The 18,306-nt window shown below is 49.6% G+C and overlaps 1 protein-coding gene across 5 annotated transcripts in view; it reads right to left on the reverse strand.

The window, feature by feature from the left end:
* The window catches only part of CASTOR2 (cytosolic arginine sensor for mTORC1 subunit 2), a 243,787-nt gene that overhangs the window by 61,397 nt on the left and 164,084 nt on the right, over positions 1-18,306 (reverse strand). For all 5 annotated transcript variants that reach the window (XR_016347686.1, XR_016347685.1, XM_089772241.1 and 2 more), the window contains exons 3-8: positions 14,636-14,829; positions 14,065-14,197; positions 13,168-13,291; positions 12,058-12,168; positions 8,465-8,547; positions 6,857-6,951 (exon numbers count right to left, since the gene is read on the reverse strand). Coding sequence is in view for 3 of the 5 variants with exons in the window: in XM_089772241.1 (XP_089628367.1) it covers positions 6,857-6,951; positions 8,465-8,547; positions 12,058-12,168; positions 13,168-13,291; positions 14,065-14,197; positions 14,636-14,829 (740 nt within the window). In the remaining 2 variants the exon portion in view is untranslated. The remainder of the gene's footprint in view (positions 1-6,856; positions 6,952-8,464; positions 8,548-12,057; positions 12,169-13,167; positions 13,292-14,064; positions 14,198-14,635; positions 14,830-18,306) is intronic.

Below are 18,306 nucleotides of genomic sequence, written 5' to 3' on the forward strand. Positions count from 1 at the left end.
TCCCCTGCAGATACTGCTGAGGGAAAAACTTCTGGCACTGATGCTTGTGTCAAGCAGCGTGGCAGAGCATTCTGGGAAGCCACACGGAACAATTTCCTTTGGTTGGAAAGGGGCTCTGGACAATGTTATGAAAGAAAATGTTGCAAGGAAAATGAGAGAGAGTTCAGTAGGTCTCTCTGGGTGGGGAGCTTAAACAGCTGGCTTGATTCTAGCCAAGGCAGCAGAAAGTTTAAAGGTGTTTAAAGGGCCAGCGGAGAGAGACTCTGAGATGAGGTAATTGCCTGCAGAATCTCGACAATTACAACCACTGCTATTGGGCTGCAAATGGCCAGCGGGCCTACAAATCGCGGCCTTTGCAAGCAGCTCTCGGCATCTTTTGCCACATGCAGAAAGCCACGTGAACCTGGACCCACAGCGACAATCAGGAATGCAGGGCAAAGCTAACAGTATTGACTTAAAAATGGTGATTTATTGGTGTATCTTATCAGTGTAGTTAATGTTCAAGAAAATAAGCCAAATGTATACAACAATTTGACCTTTGCTATCTGGAATAATGTTGACTTTTACTCTGTGCACACACAGCCCATGGGCTGTAAATGGGTTGTGTCAACTGTGAAAGGCAGAAGCAATTAGTTAAAAAATAAATAAAACAAACCCTGAATCTGCTCTTTGAGCTTTTACAGGTCAAAAGTCAGGGAAGGGTAGTAAGTCTGTGGTGAGGTAATGGGAACTGGAATGCAAACAATAAAGGACAGGGTTTAAAAAAGCTCCCTGTCACAGATTTATGTTAGCGGAGATTATCAAATGGACTGCCGATTTGCTGCCCTGTTGAGGAACAGATCCAAAGCAAACTCCGGCCTGGCTGCATCCTGCAGGTGCTGCACCATTCAAATTTTGCACATTTTGTAGGGAAAGATTTTCATAAAGCCGCTGCCCTTCATTTGTATGTACAATTATGGCGATTGTGTGTGCAACCGTAGTGACTGTGTACCCCATCACACAATGGTGTGCTTTTTCCCTAGAACAGTGGTTCTCAACCTTTTTTTTACACCAGGGACCTGCAAACCCATTCACAAACTTTTGGCAGACGGGTAACATTGTATGTGTACAGGCAGTCCCCGGGTTACATGGATCCGACTTACATCGGACCCCTACTTACAAACGGGGTGAGGCAACCCCGCACTAGCTGCTTCCCCCCAGCAGACCAGGGAGACGCGAAGCTAGCGCCCCCCCCCCCCAGCAGACCAGGGAGACGCGGAGCTAGCGCACCCCCCCCAGCAGACCAGGGAGACGCGGAGCTAGCGCACCCCCCCCAGCAGACCAGGGAGACGCGGAGCTAGCGCCCCCCCCCCAGCAGACCAGGGAGACGCGGAGCTAGCGCCCCCCCCCCCAGCAGACCAGGGAGACGCGGAGCTAGCGCCCCCCCCCAGCAGACCAGGGAGACGCGGAGCTAGCGCCCCCCCCCAGCAGACCAGGCAGACGCGGAGCTAGCGCCCCCCCCCAGCAGACCAGGGAGACGCGGAGCTAGCGCCCCCCCCCCCCAGCAGACCAGGGAGACGCGGAGCTAGCGCCCCCCCCCCCAGCAGACCAGGGAGACGCGGAGCGGCTTTTCTCAGCAGACACCTCAGCTTGAGAATAAAGGCCTGAGGGAAGTGAGGTGTGGGAGAATAAAACTGAGCTCTGGAGAAATGTTTGGCTAGAGTTTCCCCTACAATATGTACCAGTTCCGACTTACATACAAATTCAACTTAAGAACAAACCTACAGTCCCTGTCTTGTACGTAACCTGGGGACTGCCTGTATATTCATTTGCAAGTAATGAATATGCAAATATGTAAAAATGTTACCAGTCCATCAAAAGCCCCAGTTCCCAGAACCCCCAGTGCCAACCCTAACCCCAAGACCCCCCACCCCTCCACTACTCCCCCAGAGCCAGCCACTGACCCGAGTCCCCTGCACCCAACCCCCCCCCAGTGTCAGACCCCTTCCCCTTAGAGCCTCCCACCATCAGACCCCCCCAAGTGCCAGCCTTCTGTTCCCAGAGCCCTACTGCACCCAACCCTCCCAGATCCCTCCCCAGTGCCAGCCCCCAGTCTCCAATATAAGCCCCATCCCCAGAGCCCCTCAGTGCCAACCCTGCCCCCAGAGTCCCCCCACTACTAGCCTCAACCCCAGAGCTCTCCAGTACCAGCTTCCCACCCCAGATGCCCCAGTGCCCCCAGTGTCAGCCCCCCCGCCTCTTAGAGCCCCCCACCCGTTAGAGCTCCCTAGTACTAGCCCTGCCTCCAGAGCCCACACGTATTTGCTTTGCCCTCTGAGCCCCCCCGTGCCAGGACCCTGCCTCTTAGAGCCCCCCACCTTCAGAGCCCCCCCAGCACTAGCCCCACCACTGGAGCCCCCAGTTCCTGCCTCACCCATCCTTGCACTGCTGCCCTGATTGCAGTGGCTTGAAGGCTGCTGTGCAGGGCTCCACGCGGCCCTCGCACCGTGCAGCAAAGCGCTCTTCCACGTCTGGGAAGAGGCCCCACCCTTGCTTGGCACTGGCTGGTTGAGAGGCAGGGCAGGACACGCCTCTCCCAACAGCCACGACGGGAGTGGCAGAGCCCGGCCCTGGCCACCAGAGCTGCTGCCGCCCCACAGCTGGGAAACGCTGGTCTAAGAAATCCAATCCCGCATTTTCCCTCTCAGTTTGCACAGCTTCCAACAGAAACTAAAGGCAGATGGGTTTTCAAATCTGGCAGGGCACGTGGTCTGGACAGTCTGGAGTAGAGAAATGGGACTTCTGGCTCTCTCCCCACAGGTGGCAGATTTATCACATGAATTTGCAAAAATACACCTGGAAATAAAAGCTGTACAATCGTCCCCACTGAGGCCAGGGTATCTAGGATAACACTGAGCGTACGGAGCACAGTGTCCTTAACCTAAACAGAATCAAGGCCGAACACTACAGACTTTAGGCACTCGGGGTGTGTCTAAATTACATGGCTCCATCGCCGGAGCCAAGTTGATTAGTCAGCACGGCAAAGGGAAATGAAGCCACGATTTAAATAATCGTGCTTCTTTTAAATCAAAATGGCCGCTGACTGATCAGCTGACTGTCAGCACAGCATGGCAGTCTAGATGGGGATCTGCCGACCCTAGAACCCTTCGTTGGCAGATCCTTTATGCCTTGTGAAACAAGGCTTACAGGATCTGCTGATGAAGGATTCTGGGGTCGGCAGATCCCCATCTAGACTGCCGCGCTGTGCCGACAATCAGCTGATCGGCACAGCGCGGCGGCCATTTTGATTTAAATGAAGTCATGATTATTTAAATGGCGGCTTCATTTCTCTTTGCCGAGTAAACAAATCTACATGGCTCCATCAACGGAGCCATGTAGTTTAGACGTATCCTGGCAAACGTCACATGCCCTTACAAGGAGGTAGTAAGGTGGTAACAGTCCCATGTTTTCATCAGGTGGGATAAAGACACCGGTAAGACCATGCAACGTTGCAATGGCTGAAGAGGCATGTCGAGATTTTTGTCACTGCACAGTTTTGTCAGGGCTACATCCTTGCTCCACAATGGCCCCATATGAATGAGGCCAGAACAACTGCAAAACTGTTCACTGGCTTCCACAGGACTACCTACCCATAGGCTTAAGGTAAAGAACATGCTTCAATGCGTCACCGGATTGGAGCCCAAGGGAATGGACTTACTGACTGGAAGGTGGCTGCTCACATGGGTAATAATAATTTGCAAAGAGGGGGGCCCAAGCGATGGAGTCCCAATTCAGTTGAGACAGGCATTTGTAAGTTCAGCTGCTTAGGTAAAGTTCCCCAGCGGCTGGTGCAACTGAGCCGGGACTGCACTGAAATCAGGCTCCCTGGAAGCATGAGGGCCCCAGACCTCGCTGAAACCTGGAAGCACAAAGAGGAATGAAAAGCAGAACAACGAAAGGCGTTCCAAGCCTTGAAAAACATTTGCTTCCAAAAACAGGCAAAGACTGAAGATGGCTCCACCCAATGAGGCAATGTCGACCGAATAGCGTAGATAGAGTCAACGTTCCTTAGGTCAAGCTGTTGTGCGTCTCCACTGTGGAAGGGGGGAGAGGTTGACAGGAGAAACGCTCCCATCGACTTCCCGCATGCTTCTCGTTCCAGTTGAGTACCAGAGTTGACAAGAGAGCAATCAGCAGTTGATTAAGCAAGTCTTGACTAGACCCACTCAAATGACTCCTGGGGGATTGATCGCCACAGTGCTGACCTAGTAAATGAAGACCTGCCCTAAGACTTCCCCTGAAACTCTGTTCCCGGTGTGATACTTCCTGAAGTCAGAGGTCTACGGTGTCTGCTGTCGTTATTTACAGAGGGAGTTTCGGAGGTAGGGGGGACACACACAATTTTCCAAGAACAAAAGGGATGACTAGGCACTTCACCCCATGCCCGCACCCAGGTCACACAGCCTCATAGCCACCACAGCAATGTGCTAAAGAGCAAGGCCATTCGTTTGCAAGGAGTTAGCGTGGGGATGGAAAAGATTCTGCAGGTAGGAGACCTGCTCAACAGTGGACTAAGCAATAAGACAAGCAAGACCAAGACAATCCCAGCTAGAGGGCTGTACTACGCCAGCACAGGCAGGACAAAATCTTCTGCGCTTCTCTCCCCTTCTCTGCAGAGGAGCAGTCTCAGCAGCATCCTATCACATTGCAGGGACTAACCTCTGGCCCGAACCCTCACTGCGCTTGTGTGGCCTTTGACAAACGGCAGCTGAAACCCAGCTGCAAGGATCTGCAGATCTACCTGCCTGGCATGCTGGGTCAGACCAGGGCTTTTAGGAGGCAGGTAATCAAAGGATGCCACGAGAGCCCTGGTGTCACTCGCTAAGGAGCGCCTGGGCTGTAGAGAGGGAACTGAGTGAAGAAGAGTGAGCACAACAGATAGGTAGAAACTACCCTACAGGCCTGACGCCAGGCCAGGCTCAAGCAATGGGCAGCCATCAAGCTGCTGTGCCCTGTTGGCCAGCCCTGGTAGACAAGTTTTAAACATAGGCGTGCGGCAGGGTGTATGGGTAAAAGCTGGTTAGAGATGAGGCACCTTCTTTCCACCACTCCACGCATTCCCACCCCTCTGACACAGACATGAATTCAGTGTCACTCAGCAGTGGACGACAGTCAGGAGGATTGTGCTCAAGGTTGCCAACCCACAGGAATTTAATTTACAGACAAAATGGGAAAAATTTACAGACAGTATTTATTTTATGGACATAATTTTTATACTGTATTAAGACGACATCAATGGCTCAAAAGTGAGCTTAAATAAACAACGAAAATGTCCAATTTCTGCTGCTCCACAGCAAAATGACTGAAGCAGCACAGAAGAAATTTAATTGCTATAGAAGAATGACTGCTTTTTGAAAATGTATTGCACTTTTACGAAATTTACGGAAACCTACATTTTTTTACGGACTTTACGGACATGTCCAATTTTGGCTAATTTTTTACGGACTGTCTGTAAATTTACTGATGATTGGCAACCCTGCATGCTCACGACAGCAAGACACACTAGAGGGGTTTCTGGTCCCTCCGCACTTGGCTACACTGGCCCTGTAAAGGACAGGCGGAGTGCTGATCAGCACCCGGCGACTAAGGGGTGAACTCAGAAAGCTAGCAAAAGTGTCAGCCAGGGGGCCGGGAGATCCAATGAAGATCGAGGGTTGAAATTTGAATTGGATATAGGTTCTTCGCCTGCTTTCTTTGTGTGGGAGAGAGAAGCCTGGAGTTGAAAGACAGAATGATTTAAACCCAGGCAGGAAAACAAACCATGCCCGCTCGGAATTCAGGGCATGGGAGAGAACTGAGCAAAGAGAAAAATTAGAAGTAAGAGGGAAAAGTGAATCCAGTTGGGTTCAGAGTATTTTTCTTTACTTTGTAGTTTGGTTTGAACTGCTCTGTGTGAATCTATTCCTCCCCGCCCCATGTACTACCATCTAAGTATTGTGCCGAGACTTTTCTCTGTGTTTTGATTTGTTTCCCTTAGTTGCTCTGCAAAATCTAGCAACCAAGCATGCTCTCTCAAGTTTAGCTTTTGTTTTGTAACAAAAATCACTTTTTAAAGGCAGTGATTTGATTCTCCTGTCCTGGAAGGTCTGTCTGTGTGTACCTGCAGGCCTCTGACTGAGGGGTCAGCTACCAGAGACTGCAGCTTCTTTTCTCTTTTTTCTTCAAGCTCTTTTGGAGGGTGATTTCAAGTGTTCACCTGTTTTTTTAGGGATAAAAACACTTGATGGGGGAAGCAATTCCCCAAAATCTGTGTATTATGATTCGGGGAGGGGGCTGAGGGGGTTGTAACCAGTGCCTGTAGAGGCAAGGTTTTGAAGCCCCCACCTTCTGCTCTCTGGCTACGTCTAGACTGCAAGCCTCTTTCAAAAAGGAGCGTCTAGACTACAGCCGGTACTTTCGAAAAAGCAAACCACTTTTTCGAAGAGAGCACCCAGGCAGTCTGGATGTTCTCTTTCGAAAAAGCACAGTTTGCATTCCATAGCACCTTTTTTTCGAAATAGCACTTTCGAAAAAAGGCGTTCTTCCTCGTAAAACGAGGTTTTCCGCGGTCGAAAAAACAGCCGTGTTCTTTCGATTTACTTTCTAAAGAATGCGGCGGCAGTCTAGACGCGGAGAAGTTTTTTCTAAAAAAGGCCACTTTTAAAAAACAACAACCTGTAGTCTAGACACACCCTCAGAGAGACAGAGCGGGAAACAGCCCTAACAGAGCCCAAGGTACTTAAAAAAGCCATTGCAAAGAGAAATGCCAAGGATATTCTTCTTGTGTGGAACAGGATTTGCTCTCCTCCCCACTCCCCTGAGCTACTGAGATACTTACCAATGCGTGGTCAAACTTAAAAGTACTGATGTAATAGGCTGGGATGTCAGAGGCGGCCAAAGGCTCAGAAATCTGAGCGACAATTCCACACTCATCTAGGGGGAAGAGAAAGAACAGAAATAATGTTCCCAATGTTCCCAAGAGCCAGCAGGAGAAAGCACTTGTAGGCCCAACTAGCCTCTGGTAATGAGGCTGAAGGAGCTAAGAAACCCACCAGCATTTGACTCAGGGGCACAGGCCAAAAGACAGGGATGGGGGAGGCCATGCCGCTCAACTTTTGAGAATCCAAACTTGCCACCGGCATGATGGTGGAGCCTCTGCCCTGTTGGTCCGAGGCTGGCCAAACAGGAGCGAATGGCACCGTGACCACCTGTGCCAAGTTGCAATGCCACTCAAATTTGGCCCGTTTTGGTTGCTTAGTGCCTCACTTTCTCAGTCCTTCCAGTGCCACAGCCTGGGGGTGATTAAAAGGTGAGAAAAGGAACTCAAAATACCCAAGATAATGCAACAGGTTTATATAATTCCCCGAATAGCTGCATAATTCCAACAGCTCGGCCTCTGAATCCCCAGGGTTTCCTGTAGGAACCTAGGTTAAGAGTCTGAGCTACCGTGGCTATTTCATTCAACTTTCATTTGTGTATTTTTAACTAGCTGCTGCTGAAATGCGCTGTGGACCCACTGTGCCTACTCAAAATGCCATGTAAATACGGATCTCTCTCAGCTTTCAGGACAGGCGCCGAAAAATTCACGACCAAATGGCCAAAATTTTCAAAAGTGACTGATGCTCTTGGGTGCCTCTCTCTCTGGGTGCCCAACCGGAGGCATTTTAAAAGAACCATAGTTTTATAGTTGGCAGGTGGCACCACATTTTCTGAAAATTGGGCCTCTTAAAGAGCTCGTGAATTGGACAACTAACCCAGAATATTAAGTCACTTCTGCAAAGCGTGGGCAGTTTCGTCACATGGTCTCCGCCAGATACACTTTGTAAAAGCCATGTTGATTTTAAAGTTGGATCAGCAAAGAGGGAATTTGGGGCCAAAATTCTGCTCTCATAACTTGTGAGAACCCATCCTAAATCCAATGAAGCCGCACAATTGCCCAGAATTTATAGTGGTGTAAGTCAGACTAATATCTGTGTCCTGGTCTCACGGATGGTTTGAGTCAAGCTAGCCTTCGACTCTTTCACGTTGAAATCAAAGCCTCTTGGTAGAGCTCTGCATGCATACAAAATCTGTATCCTCACCTGCATCGGTATCCGCAAAAGTGAGCTACGGATATCCGCCCTGACATCCACGGATGTGGATACATGCGGATATAAAGCAGATGTCTGTGGATTTGCAGGGCTCTGCCTCTTGACCAAAATAATCTAAATCCATGGGCTACATTTAGTTTTATAGAATCATAGCTAATTCCATAGTTTAGCAACTAACTCTAATCTGGGGCAGGAGGAGATTCCAGATGCACAGCCTGTTTGAAAATCAGAATATTTATCTTTGGGTTTAGTTGGAACTAAAATATTTTAAAAAAATGTGTTCCTCTACTCTGCAATAGGCTCAGCCAAAGCAAAACTGTTTTCCCCCCTTTTCATCTACATCTATGGATACATACCAAAGCCAAGTGGTTGCCCACCGATCCGAACCATCTTCCAGAGTTCTCCAGATGCACTTGTAAACAACAAATTATTAGGAAACCTGGGGAAAAAAAAAAAAAAGGAAAGATGGCAATTAAAAGTAGTAGTAACTCAAACAACCCCCCAGGTCCATAACTGAGCTTGGAAGGATTAGACTTGCATATAGCTAGATGTCCATTTTGCTCTACATATTCATACTCATGTAAACCAATTTCCATTGATAATAAAAGAAAATGAAGACAGGCAAAATAAGAAAAATGCTGCTTATTAGAGTTTGATTGAAGGATATTTACTTTGTTTATTTTGATACATGACGCTGACAATTTTTGTTATAAAGCTTTTTAAATCTCAACATTAAATACATATTTTCTTATGTTCTTGTTCTTATTACTCTCATTAAATAATCATCTGACAATTTTTGAACTGTGAAAATTTAAAACCATCGCTTAAATCCCATAATTTTGTAGCACTGCGAAAATTTAAGTGGATACAAATCTAATGAAAAATGCTAAAAAATGAACAATGCTATTTACCTGTTACAATTATTTTTTTTAAATGGAATGTTGCCTGGGCTATCTTTAGCCCCACCCAGCTTGAAAAGAACAGCAGTGGGAGAAAAAAAATGTTGAGGCAAAACAAGGCAATTGGTACAGATGAAGCAGGCTCCAGGAGCAATGTAACCCTTTTTCTGAATCTGAAAAGCTGCGTACATATGTATGTATGCGCACGAGAGATACGCACACACACACCTGCACAGCCATGCATGCAAATGTGAGAGGACAGACTGGGCTTTCTGAAAAAAAATTCTGCTTCCCACATACTCAAATGTAGGGACTTATTTCAAGTGTCCTAGTGTGAAACCACATGCAAAGAGAAGCTACTCCCAATGTGTCTATTTTAGGCATTCAGATGGCCCTCATGAGCAGGGCTCGACAAATCTGCTCGCCCACTCGCCTATGGCTCCTTAGAGTCTCCGCTCTGGGCTGCTTCCTACCTCTGCTTCTCCTTTCATGTCCTCTGCCCCCACGCTCTGCTCTCTGCTCCACTCCCCGTCTCCCTCCTGCCTTCTCTGACCTCCTCCGACTCCCGTCCCCTTCCTCCGCTCTCACCCTTCACTCCTCCGCCCACCACCATCTTCTAGCTCACTCCTCTGTTCTCCCCTCTCCCTCCGTTACTCTCCTCCGTCGCCTCCCTCCTCTCTTCCACTCTCCTCTGCTCCCCTTTTGAATGCAGGACTCTCTTGTGCCGGCGCCTGACGTCAGGGATGCACGCACACTCTGGCCCTGCCCTAAGCCCTCACACGGCCCCACCCCCGCTTCCGGCTCCCGTCCCAGAACATGGCCCCCCTGCATGCCGCTCAGCTGGGCGGCCGCACGGGAGCAAGCGGCGCAGACTGCTGTCAGAATGCCGCACTCCCCGTGCAGTACAGGGGTCGGCACTATTGAAGTGTGGGGCAGGTCGTCCTTGCCGCTGTGGAGCGGCCCCGCCCCGTCACAGAAGCCGTCCTGGTTGTCCCGTTCTCTGGGTGGCACGCACCTGTGCGGTGGGGGTGGCAAGTCCCTTTTTTGTCTGGCGAGTAGGGTTTTCTATAATTTGTCGAGCCCTGCTCATGACAGAACAAGAGCTATGAGGAAGACTGAAAGAATTGGGCTTGTTTAGTTTAGAAAGGAGAAGACTGAGAGGGAACATGATAGCAGTTTTCAAGTACCTAAAAGAGTGTTACAAGAGAGAGGGAGAAAAATTGTTCTCCTTGGCCTCAGAGAATAGGACACGGAGCAATGGGCTTAAACTGCAGCAAGGGAGGCTTAGGTTGCACATTAGGGAAAACTTCCTAACTGTCAGGGTGGTTAAACACTGGAATAAATTGCCTAGAGAGATTGTGGAATCTCCATCGCTGGAGATAAAGAGGGGGTTGGACAGACATCTATCAGGGATCGTCTAGATGGTGCTTGGCCCTGCCGTGAGGGCAGGGGACTGGACTCAATGACCTCTCTAGGTCCCTGCCAGTTCTCGTGTTCTATGAACCGTGTCAGAGGCACCTCACAGTCTTCAAAGTGTTTATCTTCACAGTGCCCAGCGAGGCAGGGAAGCCAGTCACAGCCAGTTTACAGACGGGGGCCTGAGAGATGAAGTGACTTGGTCATGGTCACACCAGGGTTCTGTGGCAGGGGAGGGAATTGGACCCGGAATCACAAGATGGCGCCCATGCTATCCTTTCACCCTTTACGAGCTGGATCTGCCATGCTGTAACTGGGTGAGCACTCACCACATTGGCACTTCCGCTTGTCACCCAGGAATTCGCTCCTTCAGCCCTGGAGTGCCCCCTTTCGGCCAGGGTCTCACCCACGGTTACCTACGTTCTCCACCTCTGGGTACTGCCCTACCACAGTGGCCTTTACTCCGGAGTCCTTCCCCTCTGGGAACCCCCAACCTCCTATGCCCACCTTGCCTCAGTGATCCACTGCCAGTCATCTAGCCCTTACCTCAGGGTCTGAAATGGCCACTCAGTGGCAAGGGGGTGTGGAGCTGAGCTTTTGCCTCCCCTCTGCAGCCTTAGTGCTTTCAGGCCTTGTGTCAGGCCCTACAGCCTGGCCAGAGCTTCCCCAACTCTGCCTGCCTCTTCTCAGCCCTGCTCTAACTTCAGCCCTTGTATTCGCAGGCTTGCCTCAGGCCCTCAGCCTGGGTGTAAGGTCAGGGCCAGAGCTCCCTAACACTGCCCTGTCTCAGCAAGCCCCCATGCTTCCTTGGCAGCGAGGTCCTTCCTGCTCCCTAGCTAGGGCAAGACTGTCTTCCTCCCTCCTGGAGCCCTTATTTATACAGCCCCAACTGGGCCCTTACTGTCTAAGTCCTGCCACAGCTTTGCTCTCAGCCCTCTCCCAGGGCTGGGTTTTACCCTGAAAGGGCCAGTGCCGGGCAGACGCCCCATCACACAGACATAGACAAGTTCCAGTCACTGGATACGAAAAAAGAATCTCAAGGAGGCAACTAGCACCTTGCAGAATCCAGCTGACTCTAATCATACATGGTCTTGTAGGCCATGGTCAACACCCCAGACTGTTTCTGGCCACGTCGGGTGCAACGTTAGCCCCTCTGCCCTTTAAGAGCCATGTGCTCTCATTTGGGACAGGACGTTGGAGCAGAATACGAATCCCACAGGACAATACTTTTTATTCCCGTCAGCTTGCTGGGCAAATGTATTATGAGCTGCTGCTGCAATGGCAAGATGCAGAGCATTACCATGAGCAGTACCATGAGAAAGTGCTGCTGAGAGGCAGTGTCATTCAAAGCAGCCTGCCTTCCGCTCTGATTCTTTGGAAATCTAGAACCTCCTCCGTGAGGTCAAGCTGAGAACACGGGGGTAACATTTTCCCAAAGCATCCCAGAGACTTAAGAGCCTAAGTCCCATTTTTAAAAGTGACTTTGGAAGGAACAGCGTATTTCTGTGGCTTTCAGGCTCCCAAGTGTCTATGTAATTTTTGAACACTGGAGTCAGAAGACTCAGTTGTGTCTGAAAATCTTACGAGTGGTCTTTCCAGATAAACCCTATGCAGACGTCAGTCACGGGTCTCACCTCTGCTGCGTCTGTACATCCATCACCAAGGAGATATAACCCTCAATGAGAGAGAAGGAGAAAAAGCGAATGTGTCCAGAGTCTTCACTGCCCACTGCTGAGTCTTTCACTCTGAAGAAACAAAGTGCAACAGAATTAGTGCCAGCCAGCCAGCACTGCAAAGCCTAACCTTGCAAAGAGGACACGGCCTCTGAAATCAGAGCAGTTCGTGCCTTCATCTGACTCTGAGGGACTGAGATGTCTCTGGTTTTGTGCGTGTCTCTCCCCCCGCACTCTTGGCAAAAATGTTACACGGACTCACGCTCTTGTTCCTGCCACAAAAATGTGCTAATTATATCAGGTGCATTTTGAGAAGAAAGGTTTTATTTTTAGGTCTAACTTTTCCTGGGACTGACCCACTTTTTGGCAGCAGGATGCGATGCCATCCAAGCCTCACTTGCGAGGTGTTAATGAGTGGTAGCAACACAGTGCTATTAGCCCGCAGCATGCCCAAACAAGCTGATGGCTTGAGTTAGTGCTGCTGCTTTAAATGTGTAAAGGCGTCTCAATAGCAAGCGGGCACCCACGCCTGGGAATTGGGCAGCTTAATTTCCCAGGGGCCTTTGAAAAACCTCAGCTGATTGTTGCAGCCTGCGAGGAACCCACGTGATTCATTTTAGATTGCACCAGGATTCTCGCCCGTCCTGACGGAAATGGTGCATATTTGTACAGCCACACACTTAGGCCATGCTAGCGCAGAGGGAGTAGGGTTGCAGGATGTCCGGTATTGAAACAGACAGTTCAGTATTTTCGCCTCCTCTCCAGTAAAAAAATTCAGAAAATACCAAACACCTAAAATGTCTGGTACTTTCTGATTATTTCCTGGCCAGGAGGTGAAAATCCCAGGCTGTCTGGCTCAATACGAAGGCAAACTGGCAACCCTAGTGCTTACTGGGGAGCTGTCCAACCTGGCGCAGCGAAGCAAGATGGCTGCCTGTTAGGGCCAAAAAGCCTCACCATGCGTTTCTTAAAGGGGTCACGCTCTTTTTTTTTTTTGCTTCGGTATTTTTTTTAAATCATCTGGCAACCCTAAGAGGGAGCTGTGTGCCCGTGTCTCTGGTATAAACGTACCCATTGGAGTAAAACATGACATCCATTAGCAGCGTAGCTACAGCTGGAAGGGTATCTGGATCCAGGCTGGTGACACAGAACATATTACTTGGACTGGAAAGAGGGTGGATAACAGGCCTCTGAACTGAAAGAGACACATACAGGTATAAAGCCAAGTAGGTATCAAGTTCACATCCCCCCAGATACTGTCGCTTTTCTCTGTGCCACCACCTAATGTCCAATCTTTGGACGGACATCAGGAACCATTCTCAGGAAGGGAAGGACACAGCTTGCCTGGAGGAAGGCACTGAGCTGCCAAGAGGGTAGCAGGCCAGGGAAGTCCGGCTGTGCACTATTCTCCTATGAGATTTTCTCCCCTTGTTTAGCAACAAAGTAGCATGACTGTCTAAGGACCCACAAGGGGTGGGAAGCAGTCTCTCTCCTACTCAGCTCTAGTGTCCTCATGAAAATAGGCAATATTGCTGTCTGCAGAATACAGGAATATGTCTTTTTAGATTTTACTTTTCCTCAGCTGCTGAAAAAAGGGTTTCACACCCTGGAATAGCATATTCCTAAAAACTTCCTAACTGTCAGAGTGGTGAAACACTGGAATAAGTTGCCTAGCAAGGTTGTGGAATCTCCATCTCTGGAGATATTTAAGAGCAGGTTGGACGGACATCTATTAGGGGTGGTCTAGACAGTACTGGGTCCTGCCGTGAGGGCAGGGGACTGGACTCGATGACCTCTCGAGGTCCCTTCTAGTTCTAGTGTTCTAGGATTCTATAGCATGGAACAGTCCACAAAAAAACTTGAAGAATACAGAAAACGCACCCCCAAGACCTGCACCCCGCACTAACTCTGGAGCCTACTGACTCCACCGCAGAAGCACTGAGGAGCAGGGCCCAGGCAGGTCCTTACCTAATTTTGGCTTGACGAACCCATTTGTTATCCCGAAGTCATCTGCAGCCACCGTCTCCCCATTCACGACCCTGAGGATGGTGAACTCCGCAGCCAACGTGTGCATCACGAAGGGCAGGTCCCGCTCGCGTATCTGAGGACAGCGACAGAAATGGGCATGTGATAATGCTCCCACTTCCGCACTGTCTGAACTGGACCACAGAGCGGATGACAAGTGGTCTTTTACACTGCTGAGCCATAAGAAGAGGTATGCACCACATAGGCTCAAAATCACAGGGAGAGGGTTGTGTTAAATGAGTGCACTAGCCTTTGTCTAACTATCGGGGGTTTGATTTGACCCACCCTGGATTAAACAGAAAGTCTCTTGTCAACCTCAATGACATTTGCATCGGGCTGTAAGTGTCCACTGCCAACAATTAACAACACCCCAGTGCAGCATTACTTCAAGTATTTAATGCTTGCTACATTTTTTAAAAAAAAAGGCAGAATTGAAACCTCTTCGCTGCCCCTATTCCAGCAAATTCTCATCCGCTGGGGACCAAGTAGCCCCGGCCATCCTACTGCGTCTTACCAGGATGAAGTCCGTCTGATAGGTGGACAGCATGAACACGGAGATGTTTTGGTCAGCCAGTGGCGCTATTACGGACTTGGCGATCTTGGTCACTCCGATGGGCTGGGAGCTGGAGAAGCTACCTCCGCCTGAAACAACATTGAGAGCCAGCCACGTAGCATCTGCCACGCTCAAGTGTTCTGATGAAGGAAGCTCTGAAAGAGATGGAAGGGTAAACGGGTCAATTGCAGTGCCAGAGAAACCTAGATCTAGGAGGTGAGCATCAGCCCCCTTTCCATTTCAGAATCCTTTTGGGAATGATCTGGAGAATGTTTACTTTGAGCTGAAGCCATATGCCAGACCACTGGTGGCATGCAGCACAGATGCTACAGCATAGAAGGTGGCATCAAATCTGCATAATATCACTGGGTTCTCGCTCTGTTCTCCTTCAGCTATTTTCTTCGTTTTCCTTGTTTTTTGCAGCTGTCTGTCTCGATTTCTTTCTATTCATAACTATCCCTAACGAGAAGGGAAGGGTGGTCCAGTGGTTTGGACACTAGCCAAAAATGGGGAGACTGGGATCCAACTCCCTGTTCTGTCACAGGCTTCCTGTGTGTTCTTAGGCAAGTCACTGAGTTTCTTGTTGCTTCAGAGTAGCCTAGTGGATAAAGCACTGGTGTGAGAGGCCGGAAACTGGGGTTCTACTCCCAACTCTACCGGTGACCTGGCTGAGTTACTTCACTTGCTGGTGATCTCCTTTGTAAAGTGCTCTGAAACCTACTGATGTAAAGAATTAGGTAGTAAGATGGTAAAATGAGGGTAACTGCATTACCTTGCCTTTTTCACCGTTTTTACATTTGAAAGTAAGTGGCGGCATGGACCCCTTTGGAAATCTTAGACATAGTCCGCGAAGCACAGGTTGAAAACCATTGCGCTACAGCAATGACAACCTGTTGCAGACCCCTTTCTCTGCAGACCCCAGAAGCCCGCAGACCGCAGGTTGAAAACCATTGCCCTACCTCCCGCTTATTGCCAGCCTGTTCTTTTCAGATTGTATGTTCTTTAGAGACCCAGCCCGTTTCTACTGTATGGTGGAACGGCACTAAGCAAAGAGATACCACAGTAACACAATTAACACACGGTACCACCATGATAAGTAAAGAGAGTGTGGAAAATCTTTACTACAGCTGGAATCTCTCTAGTCCAGCACCTTCAGACCAGACCAGTGCTAAACCAGAGAATTTGCCAAACCACGGGAGGTCAATATTGTCTAGCAGCATAACCAACACTTCCACTGCTCACTGGGCTCTTAGAAGGCATTTGGGGTAAATTAAAGCTAAATAGCAGCACAGAACACGAAGAGCTAAGACTAGGGGCTGTAAACAAACTTCACAGGACCACGGGAAACTTGTCAACACCCATGAAAAGTGGACATCTGTCCAAGTACAATCATGTCAGACCATGGACATTGCCGGACCAGAAAGCGTGGAACTAGAGAGGTTCAACCTGTAGACCAATTGACAAATGTTGTGTTAACTTTGCTTCCCTCAACAGCCACCACTGAATGTAGCACAAAACCCCCCCCCCCCGAATGAACAAAGGACGGAGTTTAGTGTGGAGCGTGCTGCTCTTGTGCTTTGCTATTTAGCTTTGTAGGCCAATTACTGAGAAATCAGAATTTAAGAAGGGCTGCACAGCACTGGCCCGAGGCACCAGGGAAGCTGGGTAAATTGGCGCATCAATCATTAGCATGTCATCTTGGGGGCCGCCGTGCAAAAGGCATATGGGGAATTATTTCAGCCATGTCCCCACGCTTGTTCTCTGATCAGACTATACTTGGCATCACGAAACAATACATTACATCAATCGGCAGGGAGAAACCAGCTCCCCAAATTACCACTTAATTCGCCCCTGCTGCATTTTCGTCCTCTATTCCTCCCCTCTCCCCCAGCTCTTCTCTCCAGAAACATCTAGGACACACATTTACTTCTTGGCAGAGCCAGGCAGACCAACTCACACTGAGGCCACCTGCACATCATGCAAACGTACAGTTCTGCTCCGATCTCACTGAGCCATTAAAGCCGAGACGTTCCACTGGATCTCACGGAAAAGTAGAGCTACCCCTCGCCACTTTTCCTGGTCTCCAGTCCCAGGCACACACTTGGTCCCCCAAGCAGCCATGCGCACTGACCTGTGGTGAGGATTGCAGGGACGGAGCTGAGGCCGGCCAGACAACCGCATCTAGACTGTGGTTTTACTTTCGAAATGGCGCTTTTTCAAAAGCACGCCATGATGCGATTATGCAAATGAAGCGCGGGAAATTGAAATCCCGGCTTCATTTGCAATTTTGAAGTGCCTAATTTACATCCCTCTGTCGAAAGAGGGATGTAGTCTAGACACACCGAGAGCAGGGGGAGGTGGCCAATGGGGACGGAAGCCGCAGTGTGCGAGTGGTAGCTCTGTGGGATTCTCTCTCGCTCCGTGGCAATGGTCAACAGGACAGCACAGCAACAGTAAGGCAGCACCGCCGTGTCTGGTGAAAAGTCTCCAGGGAACACTGACATGGATGGTGCCTTAGCAGGAGCCTATGTACCATGGGCTCATGTGTTACACCCTTCACTGTGCTAATGGTGCACCTGACCGGACACCCCCCACAACTAGCATCAAAAAGCTGCAGAGAAATGAACAATAATTAACCCTTTCAGCTCTGCCTACGTCTGAGGTGCTCTCATATCCCCCCCCACCCCGCCCGTTCCTTTAACACAAACACCACTTAGTAGCTCACGTGTCTTGCTTGGACGTAGGTGGAACTCAAGACTGATGTCTGGCCTCGGGGTTAAGCCACAGAAGCAGGGACCAGGAAAACAAGGTTCTGTTCCTAGTCTGGTCAATGACTCCCTATGTAACCTTCAACAATGCACTCAAGACTCTCTGAGCCTCGATTTCCATCCATACAATGGGGACAATACTAGTGATCTGTTTCACATGCATGATGTGGACCGTCCTGCAGTTTGAAGACCCCATGGGGTACAGATCACGGCTGGAGGATTCTCTGCATCTTGGGGTCTTCAAAATATTTGAAGGCATCAATATCTGAGACCTAGGTGAGAGGATTATTCTAGGAGGGAGTGGGTGAGATTCTGTGGCCTGCACTGTGCAGGGGGTCAGACTAGATGATCATAATGGTCCCTTCTGACCTTAAAGTCTATGAGTTCTTTCAAGCTAGTGGAGTGGGCTGTAACACATTGGTCTAATTCAGTGCTGAGCCGCCTGCGGCCCATCAGGGTTCTGGGTGTGGCCCGCAAGACATTTTGTTCTCTGTTGCCCATGCAAAGAGATGCCAGATTCCGCTGGTCTTCTTCCTACTGGTATTATAAAAGTGACATGCACTGAAAACAAGGATATGTGAAATGAAGCACATGCTGATTGCACCCAACACTGGGAGAACCGTGCGCTCCCTCTGCATCCAATCCAAGTGCTGCTATGCTTCAAATGGCACAGTCCACAAATTCTAGGTATCCCACGACACCAGCTCGGTTATGGCAATCTTGCGGCCCAGTGAGATGGAGGAGGGTCACTCATATGACCCATTCCCTAGCCTAGGTTGCCTCTCACAGGTCTAATTTCAGTGGCTGGGTTCAACTTGCAGGTCCTGGGTGCCATCGGTGGCCTGTGACGTTCAGAGGATCACA

Source organism: Pelodiscus sinensis, chromosome 21 (assembly GCF_052426305.1).
Source record: "Pelodiscus sinensis isolate ZL-2025 chromosome 21, ASM5242630v1, whole genome shotgun sequence".
Classification (NCBI taxonomy): Eukaryota; Metazoa; Chordata; order Testudines; family Trionychidae; genus Pelodiscus; species Pelodiscus sinensis.